This window comes from Sander vitreus, chromosome 2 (assembly GCF_031162955.1).
Source record: "Sander vitreus isolate 19-12246 chromosome 2, sanVit1, whole genome shotgun sequence".
In the NCBI taxonomy this organism is placed as follows: Eukaryota; Metazoa; Chordata; class Actinopteri; order Perciformes; family Percidae; genus Sander; species Sander vitreus.
This window is the reverse complement of record NC_135856.1, coordinates 25,275,197-25,289,129: the sequence shown is the minus strand read 5'-3', so window position 1 is coordinate 25,289,129 and position 13,933 is coordinate 25,275,197. Positions and strand designations below refer to the sequence as shown.

At 40.2% G+C, this 13,933-nt stretch overlaps 1 protein-coding gene across 2 annotated transcripts; it reads right to left on the bottom strand.

Annotated features, from left to right (window-relative positions):
• Positions 1-1,032: 1,032 nt before the first annotated feature.
• On the bottom strand, positions 1,033-13,279 carry ednraa (endothelin receptor type Aa). 2 transcript variants are annotated; one of them, XM_078262691.1, is made up of 8 exons: positions 12,981-13,279; positions 11,424-11,939; positions 9,269-9,396; positions 7,231-7,429; positions 5,367-5,519; positions 4,973-5,106; positions 4,107-4,215; positions 1,033-3,265 (listed from the first exon to the last, which is right to left on the bottom strand). In XM_078262691.1, the coding sequence occupies exons 2-8, from the start codon at positions 11,889-11,891 to the stop codon at positions 3,128-3,130; spliced, it is 1,329 nt and encodes a 442-aa protein (XP_078118817.1). In that variant the 5' UTR covers positions 11,892-11,939; positions 12,981-13,279; the 3' UTR covers positions 1,033-3,127. The 2 variants fall into 2 exon arrangements, with proteins under 2 accessions (XP_078118817.1, XP_078118825.1); XM_078262699.1 differs by having other exon boundaries at positions 11,424-11,936.
• Positions 13,280-13,933: the final 654 nt, after the last annotated feature.

The following is a 13,933-nucleotide window of genomic DNA, read 5'->3' as shown; positions in this document are numbered from 1 at the left end:
ACCTTTGAGATCCTTTATTATTTGTTTTTGAGCTTCATTCAATTCACCCCTGGCAAAAAACAAGGTTCCCACCAAATTCCACAGAGCTAAAACTCTGTTTCCCTCTCCCTCACTTTCTCTCACACTCTCTGATTTCTCTCTCTCACTTCCCAGAAAAGCATGAATATGTTTGCAGTATGTATCATCCTACTTGTATTTGTTTTTTCTTCTCTGATACATTGAACCTTAACATGCTTTGCCTGAGCAACCAAAGTTTTCAGTAATTTTTTTTTTTTTTAGGGTTACTCAAACCTGATTGTGGCATGATTTGATATGAGGAATATGGACCATAAAGTTTATGACCTGGCTGTGCGTTATCGCCTGCCAAACCCACTGAAACAAATAACAGGCCAACGTCCAATAAAGCCACGGTTGCTACAATGTTCTGTTGGTCTTGGGTGTTTTTCAATTTTGTGTATGGGATTACATGGCTCTGGTCATTGTCTCTTTTTGAGAGGTGTGAGAGCGTAATCCTGAGTTAATTAACTTTGTGAGAAGTTCTCTCAGACTCAGTCTTGATGCAACTACTGATTTATTTAATGGATTTAGACAAAAAAGCTTATTGCACTAAATAAACCGTAGTTGAAATGTGTTTAAGTGCTACTTGCTATTTAATTTAAAAGAAATCATATTATTTATGACCATTATGACATTGTTTATAAGCAAAATTTATACAATTCTTCTGCCACATCGATGCTTATATATGATTAAAACACGGCTGAGTAATGGTCAAACTGCTTTCCTCGATCCTCTTTTTGGCAACACAGATGAGAAGTGAGCTTTATGTATCAGATTCCCACCATCCAAGCTGTTCACATCCTCTCCGCTGACATTAGCAACCCTAAGGGCTCAGTTGCCAAGCAGGTCACAGTGTGCTTCAAATCACTCCCAGACGCCTCTTTCTCACAGACGCAGATTAAAAACAGAAGGGGCCCCCTCGACTTCCCGGAGAAACCAATATTAGTATGATGGTGAAATAAACCTCCTTGTTCCTTATATGCAGCAGAGATGGAAATTGATTTATTGGTATAAGCAGCAGCATCTATGAAAACAAACATATATGAATTCCATTCTCTAAAGATTATTATGAATGGCGCCGATGGATAGTGGTAAAATAAAAACAGTACAGATATCGCCTGTTTTTCTGTACGCAAGTGTGCAAAACACTCCAACTAGAGAAGTGCAGGCAATTATACAGACAGCACAATCACATACACACACATGCTAACACACAGTCAAACACACACAGGCTTACATGTATTCACATATCAAATAGTATAAGGCGCTATAGTTTTTGGTAGCTGAATATGATTTCAACACAAAAAGAATGGTTGGAATAGTATTGGCAAATGTCCTTATTGGCGAGAGTTGGATGAGAAGATCAATACCACTCTCATGTTATGTTAAATATGCAGCTATTGCCCGCAGCCGGTTAGCTTAGCTTAGCATGATGACTGGAAAGACAAGAAAACGGCTCGCTTGGCTCTGTCAATAGGTAACAAAATTCACCTGCTAGCAGCTCACTAAACGCGTTACATCTCTTGTGTTTTCTGCCGGTTAGCTTCAGCAAGCAGCCGGTTAGCTGATGAATATACAGTAATTTGCAGAGCCTGTTAGCTGCTGGCTGTAGCTAACCCGCAAAAAAACACAAATTCATCATAATCATTAAACCAACTAGATATAACTAGTTAATTAGTGAGCTTTAGAGGCACTGACAGGTGGATTTGGCCACCCTCAGGCAGAGCCAGGCCAGTTGTTTCAACCGTTTCCAGTGTTTATGCTAAACTAATCTAACCATCTCTGGCTGTTTGTAATTGTACAGACATGTTAGTGCTATCAGTCTTCTTATCTAACTCTTAGCAAGAAAGCCAATAAGGGTATATTCCAAAATGTCAAACTATTCCTTTAATATTTGGAGCGTTTAACACCACCATTAAAAACTCATTTGCCTATGTCATTACGCAGGTAATGTTGTCTGAGTAAAATACATATTATTACTGCAATAAAACACTTTATAAAAGTGGACACTATACATATACATATTTAGTCCATTGGTTATACAAGCATAAAAGTCACAATTATTGTTGATTATGTATGTTAAAATTCACAGTGTTTACAAAAGAGCTCATTCCTATCCATTTCTGTTGACCTATCATAATGCATTACCTCATATCATTTGCTTGACATGAGATATGAAAATTGATTTTGTGCCAGTGTACTTTGGCTTATTCTGATCAGTTTTGATTCTGTTCTGAAATCTTTCATTTTTTGATTACTAACCAAAAGTTTGGAAGTCTGTGGATCATGATTACATTAAACATAATTGTTTTTCCAATGAAGGGATGTATCTTTGTGTTCAGAGACATTTTCCCTCTTTACCTGATGAAAGGTTTTTGTTAAGCAGTAGGAAGCAAATTAACTTCAAAATGTTCTTCTAATTATACCACAAAGTAGCTCAATGAATAATGAGTGTGAGTAAAATACACTGCAACCACGTGCATGTTTTATGGAAAATTAATTGTTTGAGTCGGTAACATGCTTTCCTGTTTTCCACTGTCAATGAGTAGCGAACTCCTGGGGACAGCACATACTCATCTTCCATCATTCCCTCTGACAGTGAGCAGTCTGCTTTTTCCTTCCTGTAGCTTTGTGCATCCTTCCCAGTAGTGCTGCCCTTTACAGGAATAGCACGCTCTGCTACTGATTGAGAGTCATTTATAGTCCTCGTTCAGCTGCATCCTGTTAAAGAGTCCTCCTCTTCATCCCACTCTCCCCCTTCTTCTCTCACACTACAGCGTCACTGTTGTGGGTGTGGGAATACAAAAAAAGTTTGTCTTAGGAAGTTTAGCCCGCTGAGAGACTCGGGCAACTTCAGAGCATTGTGCGCCACATCCATAGTTTGTTCCTTTTATCTCCAGTTCCTAATCCATCCCTGCCAGGATCATTTGTTGCTTCAGTGGTTCTAAGGATGTGTATTTATTGTCTGAAAAAGTTGTTGATGTACATATTTTGTTGGGGTGTGCATTGGTTGTATTTTAAAAGCTGCTGGGTAATTGGAAGAGCTTGAAAATAGTCCTCAGGTGAAAGATCAGTTGCTGTCTTTCCTGATGCTGCGATCAGTGTGGAGATTGTTGGGCTCGGGGCTCTTACACTGGATACTGGTACCATTCATGGGTCCAATGCTACTCAGCTGGTTGTCAGAGTAACACCAGCAGCACAAACATGACTTGAAGAACATGTGAAGAGAGAGAAAACATTTTAGAGGAATAGTTCAACATATTATGAAATACACATATTAGCTTTCTTGTCGGGGGGCTAGATGAGAAGATTGATACCACTCTCATATTTTTCCTTTAAATATGAAGCTGGAACCATGAGACGGTAAGCTTAGCTAAGCATAAAGACTGATATCAAGGGAAAACAGCTAGCTTAGCTATGTCCAAAGGTAAGAAAATCCACCTGCCAGCACCTCTATATCTTTTGTTTAATCCATACAACAGCAGAAGTGGAAATTCGCCAAGTTGCGGTTTTTATACCAAGATATTGTTTGATTGAGAGCAGTGACTTCCAAACTTGCTGTGTCGCTCTATTTCCAATCTTTATGCTAAGCTAAGCCAACCAGCTGAGGCTGCTTCATATTTACCATACAGACATGACAGTTCTCTAGCTCTAGATCCTCTCATCTAACCCTCGGCAAGAAACCAAAGAAGTGCATTTCACAAAACGTTTAACTGTTCCTTAACATAGCAATTTTTACAAAGGGGATTTTCCATATTTAGGAGCAGCTATTCTCTCGTTTGCTCCCCCCGCCCCCCACCTCCCTCCCAAAAATCCTTTAACGTGCAATCTTGAGACATGGTTTATCTCCTGCACAGGTCTGTTTGACAGAAATTTGCAGTGTGTGACCTCAGCCCTACTTAGTGAATACATACATCTTTAGGCTGCTTTTACATGTTGCTCATGGAATGTCATCACAATCACAACCTCTGTGTCATGGACAAAAGGCCTGAGTTCACTGTTTGCTTTATTGGCCAGACAAAATCTGAAGTGTGTGTGTGTGTGTGTACCTTGAAGCAGTTTTTAAACTTCTTGCTGACAAAGTAGAGGATAATGGGGTTTATGCAGGAGTTGATTGTTGCAAGGTTGAGACCAAAGTAATCCATGACCAACAGGAAACTGAAAATAGAAGAAGTTGATTATAATTAAAAAAAAATGTCATAAAGCACCACAAAGGTAGCCTGGGAAAACCCTGACGAACTTCCGGCAAATTTGAGATTTGCTCAGTTACAACTGAGAAGGGTCTGGTGTCAACCAGGCTACCACAAAGGCAATTTAAACCTTTTTTGGCGTAGCATTCAATGGTAAACATGTCTGGCAGAATCAGCCGTGTTTCTTTTTTTTGATAATAACAAATACAAACTTGTTTTAATTTTGACCAGGATCCTGAACTAGCATTAATCCATCCATCTTCGTCCGCTTATCCGGTATCGGGTCGCGGGGGTAGCAGCTCCAGCAGGGGACTCCAAACTTCCCTTTCCCGGGCCACATTAACCAGCTCCGACTGGGGGATCCCGAGGCGTTCCCAGGCCAGGTTGGAGATATAATCCCTCCACCTAGTCCTGGGTCTTCCCCGAGGCCTCCTCCCAGCTGTACGTGCCTGGAACACCTCCCTAGGGAGGCGCCCAGGGGGCATCCTTACCAGATGCCCGAACCACCTCAACTGGCTCCTTTCGACGCGAAGGAGCAGCGGCTCTACTCCGAGCTCCTCACGGATGACTGAGCTTCTCACCCTATCTCTAACTCTTAACTAGCATTAAAACAAAATCAAATCAAAATCACAGAACAACAGTGTCATGTCATGTACAATTACATACACTCTTTCCTATATACCTGTAACCTTTGTGTCAGAGGGTTTGTTCTACCAGTAACTCACTTGAGCAGCTCACAGCGCATCTTATCATTCTGGTAGTAAACCATCTTCTTAAGGATCCTGCTGAGGTGCAGTGGGAACCAGCACAGGGCAAAGATAAGGACGAGGCAGAAGACGGCTTTGGCCACCTCCCGTCTCTGCAGAGAGAAACAACAGATTTCGTTCCACCATTAGAGAGGAGATGATATAGTTTGTGTATGGAAGGTTAGATGTTAAAACCATGGAATAAACACTGCTGATTGAGCCAATGTGGAGTAATTTTACTCCCTCAAAAAGTTGCATTAGATACTGTCAAATTACAAATGTTCTTTTGCTTTTAGTGAAATAAACACCCAACTGTATGTAGGTTTATTAGAGTTAATAGCTTGTTTTTATCATTTAGAAGTATTGTCCGAACCTGTTTGAGGTGTTCGCTGAGGGCTATCCGAAGGCTGCCATTCCTGTGGTTGAGCATCTCGCAGGTCATCAAAGTGTAGAACACAGCGGTGCAGGCCAGTGGTACACAAAAGTAGAAGCCAAACATCCACCAGTCCTTTGCATCCTTATAGAACTACAGGGAAACAAGGACATATGAACCAGTAAGTTACATTTTTGTTAGATTTCTTTTTTTCACCACAGCTCCGACATGAAAACCACCATCAGACTACCCCTGTACTCCAGTACCATTGCCAACACATCCTCATACCTTAACGACATTACACAGTAGGTAGGTGTCCAAAGACTCCCAAAACGGCACATATGACTGTTCTATTTACTGCTGCAGGGTGGTGGTTTAATCATGTGACCTCAGTCCTGTGACCCTTCTATTTAACATAATTGGCACAGTTTTGAACACATAGTAAAGGTTGTGAAAAGGAACTAGTTAAGTTTAGGCAACAAAAATACTGGCTGAGTTCCGAATCGCATTATTTTTCTTTTTACTTATAACTTACAAAGTATGCACTGTTGCATGCAGTGTGCATACAAATGGGACATACCACTTCATAGCATTGCTTGAAAAGCATGTTGGCTTGCATACTGCAAAATCCAACCGGATGCACTAGAACATCCCGGTATTTTTGGCATACTGCATTTGACATATCATGTACTGGGACATACTAAATCTTTTTCTGGCATACTTAGTAGTATGTTAGTATGGGAATTTGATAGCAGGGCTTTAGTTATAGTTAGTAAAACATCAGGGATTGGCTTAAAGTGAGTCACGTAAAACTACTAAAATGACGACATAACATGATGTCACAGATGTTATTGGTATATAAGGTTGGTAAAACTTCGGTTAATTTCTAAATTACAGTTAACATTTAGTTTCACATTGGACACGAACCACGGTCTCCTGAGTGAAAGTCCTGTGTTTGTTTGATCCTCCCCCCCCTCCAAACCCACCTCCTTATGCAATATTTGGCCCTTTTATATTTTGTTACCTCACTTCCTCTTTTGCTCTAGTGATAATTACTATAGCCACGAGAGTTTGCTGCCAAACAAGAAACAAAATTGTCGGCCGTTATAAGCTGCTTGCACAATCGACCCATATGGCCGTTTTCAGGATGAGGACAGGCTGCTGAGAGAAATTACTCCAATTTTGTGCACATGGAATAGATACACACATGTGGCTCAGCTTGAGGCCCCAGATGTCAGGTCTCAGTAATTGCACTTGGACTGTAATCAATTATGTGCTCTAAGGATGTGAAAAGGGCCACAAGCACATGGAGGCAGTAAGTAGACCAGGTTTATTTCTTAAAGTGATACTCCAATCGAAATCTTTTTAGCATCAAATACATACATTTTGGCGTGATAGGTGAATTTGGGGGGAATACTCCTTAAGTATCTGTAGGTTGGTGTATTAATTGTCTTGTGTTTTTAATTATGTATTTTAATTATGTATTGCCAGAGCAGGACATTTATTTTACTGTTGTATTTCACGCTACAAATACATGCCCCTATAACCAAAATAAGCACATTAAAAAATTAAATTAAAAACGCTCATTGACTCCAAAACAAACAACACACGCTTTTAAGACAACAGTAACATTAGGCCGAACTTGCGCTTTCACTTTAAGTAGTGCAGGTGCGTTTCCTATTTCGTTACTCCACTAATGTTTTGTCTCGTTATTGCAAATTCAACTACCCCTCCTCTATGAGTACTTTGACACAATGTACTACACAGCTCATCATGGCCTTGATACAAGCAAAACATTGGCACACAAAAGCACTATACAGCGATTTCCTTATCCAAAAACAATAAGAAAAGGATGATAGCGTACCACCATGAAGTCACTCTTGGGGTTAAGCATGCAGGTGTGTATGGTTTTGTTCCTGTAGTCGAAGCGGACCATGTCAAACCCGATAGCTTCGGGTACTGCCAGGACGAGTGACAGCAACCAAATAGACACAATCTCCACGACTGTAAACAGAGGGACGCCCACTCCCTGAACTCTGCTCCAGGAGGCCACAGCTCTGTACCTGTGGAGGGCAGACACAGAGGTACAGTAAGGTCCAGGCATAACAGATGGATGAGACATATTACATTGATTAGATTCCAGTAATACGATTAGTGGACAGTGAGTTACTAAAGCAGGAATGATTATGATGTAGCACTCCTGGAATACAAATGTAACACAATTACCATGTTATTACTATTTTGTTAATTGAAACATGGCTGCAGTTCAGCTGCTTTCAGTCAGTGCTCCATCGTTAAATAGAAATCAGTGAATTCATCATTTTCTTTGTCTCTCCTGACTGACAAAGCAACAACATTTTCTTTATGTATGGCAGCACACCAAGCACAACAAACTGCTCAGTCAGCAAAGATTATCCCAATGTTACGAATGAATGAGGAGAGATGATCAATTGTTTATTTTAAATATCCAATATTTATATTTTTGTGAAGCCTCCAAACAGACTGGTCCATGTTGGCAGAGAGGTCTGTCTGTTGGCTTGTGTTTCCCATGCACTGAATACTTGTTTGCTTGTTTGTTTCATTAATGGAAACCACTTGTCGAAATGTTTTAGTAAAATCCTGCATCAAGATTTTATGGCAAAAACAATATATTTTTCATGACACATTTGAATTTCTTTGTTGAACAACATGGCGGCATTTATATTTCACTAAGTGGTAATGTATCCACCTTTTTTCTCTTCCTCCAACATTGAAAAGATACAAAAGAGACTTTCATAATACACACGGAAAAAAAAGCTACATGTTTCCTGGAAACAAATGGTGAGCATCTGCTCTTGAACACAACTGTACAGCACTGCAGTCTTTTTCTCATAATAGAGGTCATTAAATATGTCTGCCTGGTCGAACCTTGGAGCCTATTCAGAGCAGCCAGACAAGCATCTTATCTCTAAAGTTGTGTCCGAAGTGAGATCACACTGAACTTCAGAACTTAACGATAATCATTTATTCATTAGGGATTTTCTATTAAGGTACTATTAAAAAAAAAAAGAAATAAAAAAAAAAGCTGTCAGTATACTTGCTATGAAGATAATGTTTTAAATATTGACATTATCTATACAGTGCAAATACTGGAGGCTATCATACACTTAATGTTGCATATAAAATGAATGATTCCATTAAAGAAGTAAAGAGCATCTTATAAAACAGCTCATCACACAAGTTTTGAACACAGAGGCAACCAATTGAAAGAAAAATTCCTTCCCAGTGAGAATGCTCAGTCAGTATTGACCTTTCCCGAAAATGATCATCATCTCAGCGAACCAAATCTCCATGTCATTAAACTGGAATCAAATCCAAAAAAATCTTTGCATCTCTATTATAATGACACAATTATATTAGAAGCAAACATTTGTGACAACTGAATCTAAATCAATGCGCTCTTGAGCTGAGTGAAAGATGGATGAATTTGCAAGACTTTAAATGTCTTAATCCCCCCCAATGATTTGATTGCTTCCTTAATAAAAAATAAATAAATCTGGAACATTTTTTTTCATGCTTCAGTATGTGCACAAACACGGTGCTGGCTTTACAAGGCTGTGTAACTTTAGAGAAAAGTTACTTCACTTCATATGTCTGGAATGACACAAACATAAATGCAAATACAACCTTCTTTATGAGACTGAGAAACAGTTATAATGTCCAATAAGTTTTGGAGAATGAATTTATTCCACTTTAACAATTCATATGCACAAAACCTATTATAATAAGTGTATTTTGGTCACTTTTTTAGCACTCACACAGAGCAGGAATTTTTCTTTAACTTTTCAGCTGGCCCAACAAAACATACCCTCAAAGCTGTTGATGTGACTTTATTAAGCAGTGTGGAGTGTGAAAGCACTGACCTGTCCACACTGAGGGCACACAGGTTAAGGACGGTGATACCCACAGAGGCTTTCTGCAGGAAGGGCACCAGCTTACACAGAAACAGGGCAAAATCAGTTTCCTCAAGAGGCCAGCGTCCTGCCAGGAGCTGGTGGAAAAAGCACATACAATAACTGTCACACAAACACTTCTCTAATAGGAATGAACTCACATTTGGAACATTTATTGTTTCAACAACATTCATCACTAGTGCTGCAACCAATGATTATTTTAGAAGCTGGAATCAGAATTTTGACTTTTTTTCTTTCTTAAAAAATGACTCAAACTGATTAATTGATCAAAATAGTTGGTGATTAATTTAGTGGTTGACAACTAATCAATGAATCAATTCATCTTTGCAGCTCTAATTCACACTTATATAATTTGTCAATAAATCACTGATTGGCTTAGCTTTTGTGTCAGTACCAAGTCACTTATTTCAATAATATAGTCTTTACAAGTCTTTTGACAGCTGACTTTTATTAATCTCACTTTTGTCACTGGATTCATGCGGACTGTTGTTAATATCTATTTAAGGCAATTTTACTGCAGTTGGAGGCACATCAGAGAACTCTCGATGTCATCTTAACGTCAGAGTGAGTTTAATCTGACACGGACCATATGGAGCTCATCTGCTGATAAAACTTTGCACAATTTTTGCAATACATTCCTGCAAACATACGGCCTCTCTAAACAAATTATATGACCACATTTTCACAATAATTCCCTGCGTTGTCAGCAGTATCTCAGAGCCACTTTGACAACCTCTTATAATATTACTCCTTTTGAAAAAATAAGTCAAGGCCATGTGAGTTGAGACCATTGTTTTTCATCAAAGTGGCCTTGGCACTTTTCCTTCAGCATAATACAACCTGTGTTAAACTGTTTCCCAAAGCTGAGCCAAAAGAAGAACTTCATGGTGCTTCCTGGCCATCTATTGTTTACTTGTACCGTCTAAGTTTCCCAGGAGCACAGCGGGGAAACTGTTTTCAGTGTGCAAGTAGCTGATTATTTTTGGAAGCACTGTCACAACCTTGAGGAAGTGAACAAGTAGACGGTTTCAAAATTGTAGATGTGGCTCTTTCTTTGTTTGTGAATAAACCCCAGGAAGATTTCTGTTTCCTTTTGCACGTGTTGCTCAGACTACAGAGTGGCTGTACCCTACAAGTCCCAAGTTAATTCTAACCAGGTGGCTTTTTCATTTTTTTTGTCTTGTAAAATGGCTTCCCATAATGCATTGGAAAGATCAGGTTGACTTATGACTCTATTTTGCCATTATTCTTGATTATTATACAAATCATGACACTATTTGTTGGTTTAAATCAGCCCAAGACAGGAGCCCCAGGCATAATTTATCATCATTAGGCGCTTCATATTTTAAAGGCACAATCCGTAGTCCAAAAGAAAAACAAGTGATGTAAGTCACCGTAAATCAAAACACAAAATTGAAACCGCTCTCAGACTGATTGACAGGTCTTTTGAACACATTAATCATTAGAAAACTAATAACTGTAATGTTTGTAATGTTTTCTGATGCTGTAAAAGGTTTGTTTACATCAGTAATGCTCATAAATACAGGAATAAAACAAGCCAACTTTTAATTATGACCAGCTGAGAAACACAGACATTTATTAACAATACAGCATTTGAACCTCACTTTCATTTGAATAAAACATTATAGATGGGGCTTTAATGAAGAACTGAGTTCAAAACTTCACAAGTGATTTATCACTTGAGTAACACTGGGTACTTTTTTTGTTTAGTTTTTTTAAATAAAACCTCTGGATAAGGGTCAGTGACTAATGGCCCGGGACAGTACAGGGCCACTGGCATGTGTGACTCCAGCCTGATTCCCGTGTTTATTTAAGCCAGCCATATCCCTGCTCCTCTCATCACCAATCTGCCCACACAAGGGAGATAACGGTGTACGACTGATTACACTTTCCTGTCTTTCTCTTACACCCTTTCCCACTCCCCCCCCCCCTTTCCCGTAATATTCCACTTTATCTCTGCGTATCACCTCCATTGTTGCTGCATTTCATCATATCGACACAGAGACCTGTCACTCAGCAGCCTGGCTTTCAAAATAAGGTCAAGAATTTGATTAAACATGCACCAACAGAGTGAAAACCGTACCTTGTATACATTGATGGGTATATCAATGATTATGTAGATAAGGTCCCCCAGTGCCAGACTGGCAATGAGGGCGTTTGGCCCGTTCCTCATGCACTTGTGCTGGTATATAATCCTCAGCAGGGTGGCGTTGCCGACCAGGCCGACCACAAACACTATGATGGAAATGATGGTGTTGATGTACTTAAAATAGCTATTAATAGAGGTAGATACAGAGCACATCGGAGGTGGTACCGGCCTCTTTATGACAGTTTCATTTCCAGATCCCACAGCTTGTGCATCAGCCCCCGGGGCCCCCAGGTGGAAGCCGGGCCCTGTGCTGGGAATGACGGTGCTATAGAAACCCGGAGACTGGAGGGTGGAGTGGACCTCCTCTGCTTCAGCTCTGTTTATCTGGCACATTCCTCTGGCTGTCATACAGGCCATTAGCACCAACATATGCATAACTGGGGTGCCCATTATGGAACACATTTGGCGCTTTGATTTCACTGATTGAAAGACTGTCCCAATATATCACTGCTGAGAAAAGAAAACAAATAACAAGAGGAAAAATGTGGTTATTTTTCAGACAACACTCTATCCAACACTGGTTGTTTTGCATTTTGCCTCCACTTAAAATGGAACCAACGTGGAATAATATATGTCAGTTACAAGAGTTAAACAGCATTACTGTCCTTTCAAAAGCTGTGAGGAAGTTTACAACTTCTTCAAGACTTCAAAAAGGTTTTGCCAAGGAGGCACAGATGGGAGATGCCAGGACTAGTTAGAGTCAGACAGTTAAGGATGAGCCATCAGCAGAGCGCATTGGGCATCTTGTTTGCTCTCAGTCGTCCCTGGAAGAGGGTGCTGTCGATTATGGCTTTGTGTCAATAATGTCGCAACCACACAGTGTCGCTTCTGATGCTGTTTTCACAATGAGCCCCTTGCGTGAGTTTGAGACTGAATGATTTCCTCAGTTTTGCATTTTCCCTCTGTTTCTAATTTAGAAGGGTTTAAACATGTGGTTACAAAACAAAGAGCTTTTTTTTTTTTTTTTTTTTACATGAAAAAAGTGCTGCAGGGGTGATTTCTGGTCAACATTTGTCAATGCAAGCAAAAAAAGGTTCAAATACAAATCAGGTGAAGATACAAATCTGCAAAAAACAAAATACGTACTCTAGTTATACTTTGGATTGGCCTGTGAATCTTTTGGGTCTTTACTTAGTTTGCTGTTATGGATATATAGATACCATCACCTTTATTGCCCTTACACAGGAAAAACAACAAACCTGGACAAAATCAATTAATTCCACAAAACTCCTGGTAAAGAGCAGATAAAGTTTCAAACTGTCAGATCAATAGTGAAGCCCTTTTCATCATGTCACACAGCACAGGCAACTCTTATAGCCCAGAGTTCTTCCTGTTCAAAGTCCCAGCTGTCACCAAGTACACAAAGAACTATTTAGCAGCCAGCCCTTCAACTAGCATCACAGTTTTGCATCAACATGACACTGCTGGGATCTGTGACAGCACGCAAACTGATCTATCCATAAATAATTAAGAAATTTGGTTTTCACCTACCGCTTCTAAAATGTCTGCCTGGCCCCCTTGGAAACCGTCAGGCAAACTTTCGGCTGAAGCCCCCAGACATCTGTATCACATCACATGAGTAATTAACGCACTATCAAAGCCGCACCGTATCCCACTTGGTTTGAGCAATGCACCCGTCTGCTCTGAGGTGCCTTCGCATTATGGCTCAGAGTTTCCTGTGGAGAGTTTGCAGACTGTCTGAGTGTGTGTGTGAGGTTGTGTGTGTCTCTGCAAGTGTGTCTGTGTGTCAGAGCACCAGTGAGACACTTTGACTGGGTGGGATAGTAAATCTCCACCTCCCTTTAGTAACAGACTGGGCCCCCTTTGGAAACATCAGCCCCCCCCCCCTTTTTTTCCTCTCTCTCAGAGGCACCGCCTGCTGACAGTCATCTCCAAGGCAAAGCACACACACAGGGGCAAGGGCATCTGGGAGCCCAACGCCCCTCCAATCTTCCCCTTTCTTTAAATCCCTCCTACCTTCTCTTTCAATCCCTCTATGACTTAGATTATGTCTTGTATACATTACATGCAACTGTTTCCTCACACGAGAGGCAGCAGAGATTAGGTGGGAGGGAGGAAGGCACAGGGAAGTCAGTGTCCATATTGTGATGAAATGTTTCCCTCATTTGAGAGGGGGGAAACTAAGACGGGAAGTGGGAGCGAACCATCAGCCTGCCTTTACTTTACAGACTAACCGCAGTGTGGGTGGCCCGACCAAATCACACTTTTATACTTCTGCTTCACCTAAACTTCAGATGCAGTGTTGCAATAAAGCTTTATATTAGCTGTAAAATGTGGATAATCACTGTGTTGTATGGGGAAAAAGTCTAAATGAGCATTCCCTACAATAACCAAACATCTGACAAAAAAAGAAAAACCAAAAAAATCCAATAAATTGGTTTTCCTTGCATGCAAAAAACAAAACAAACAACACAAGACAAGAA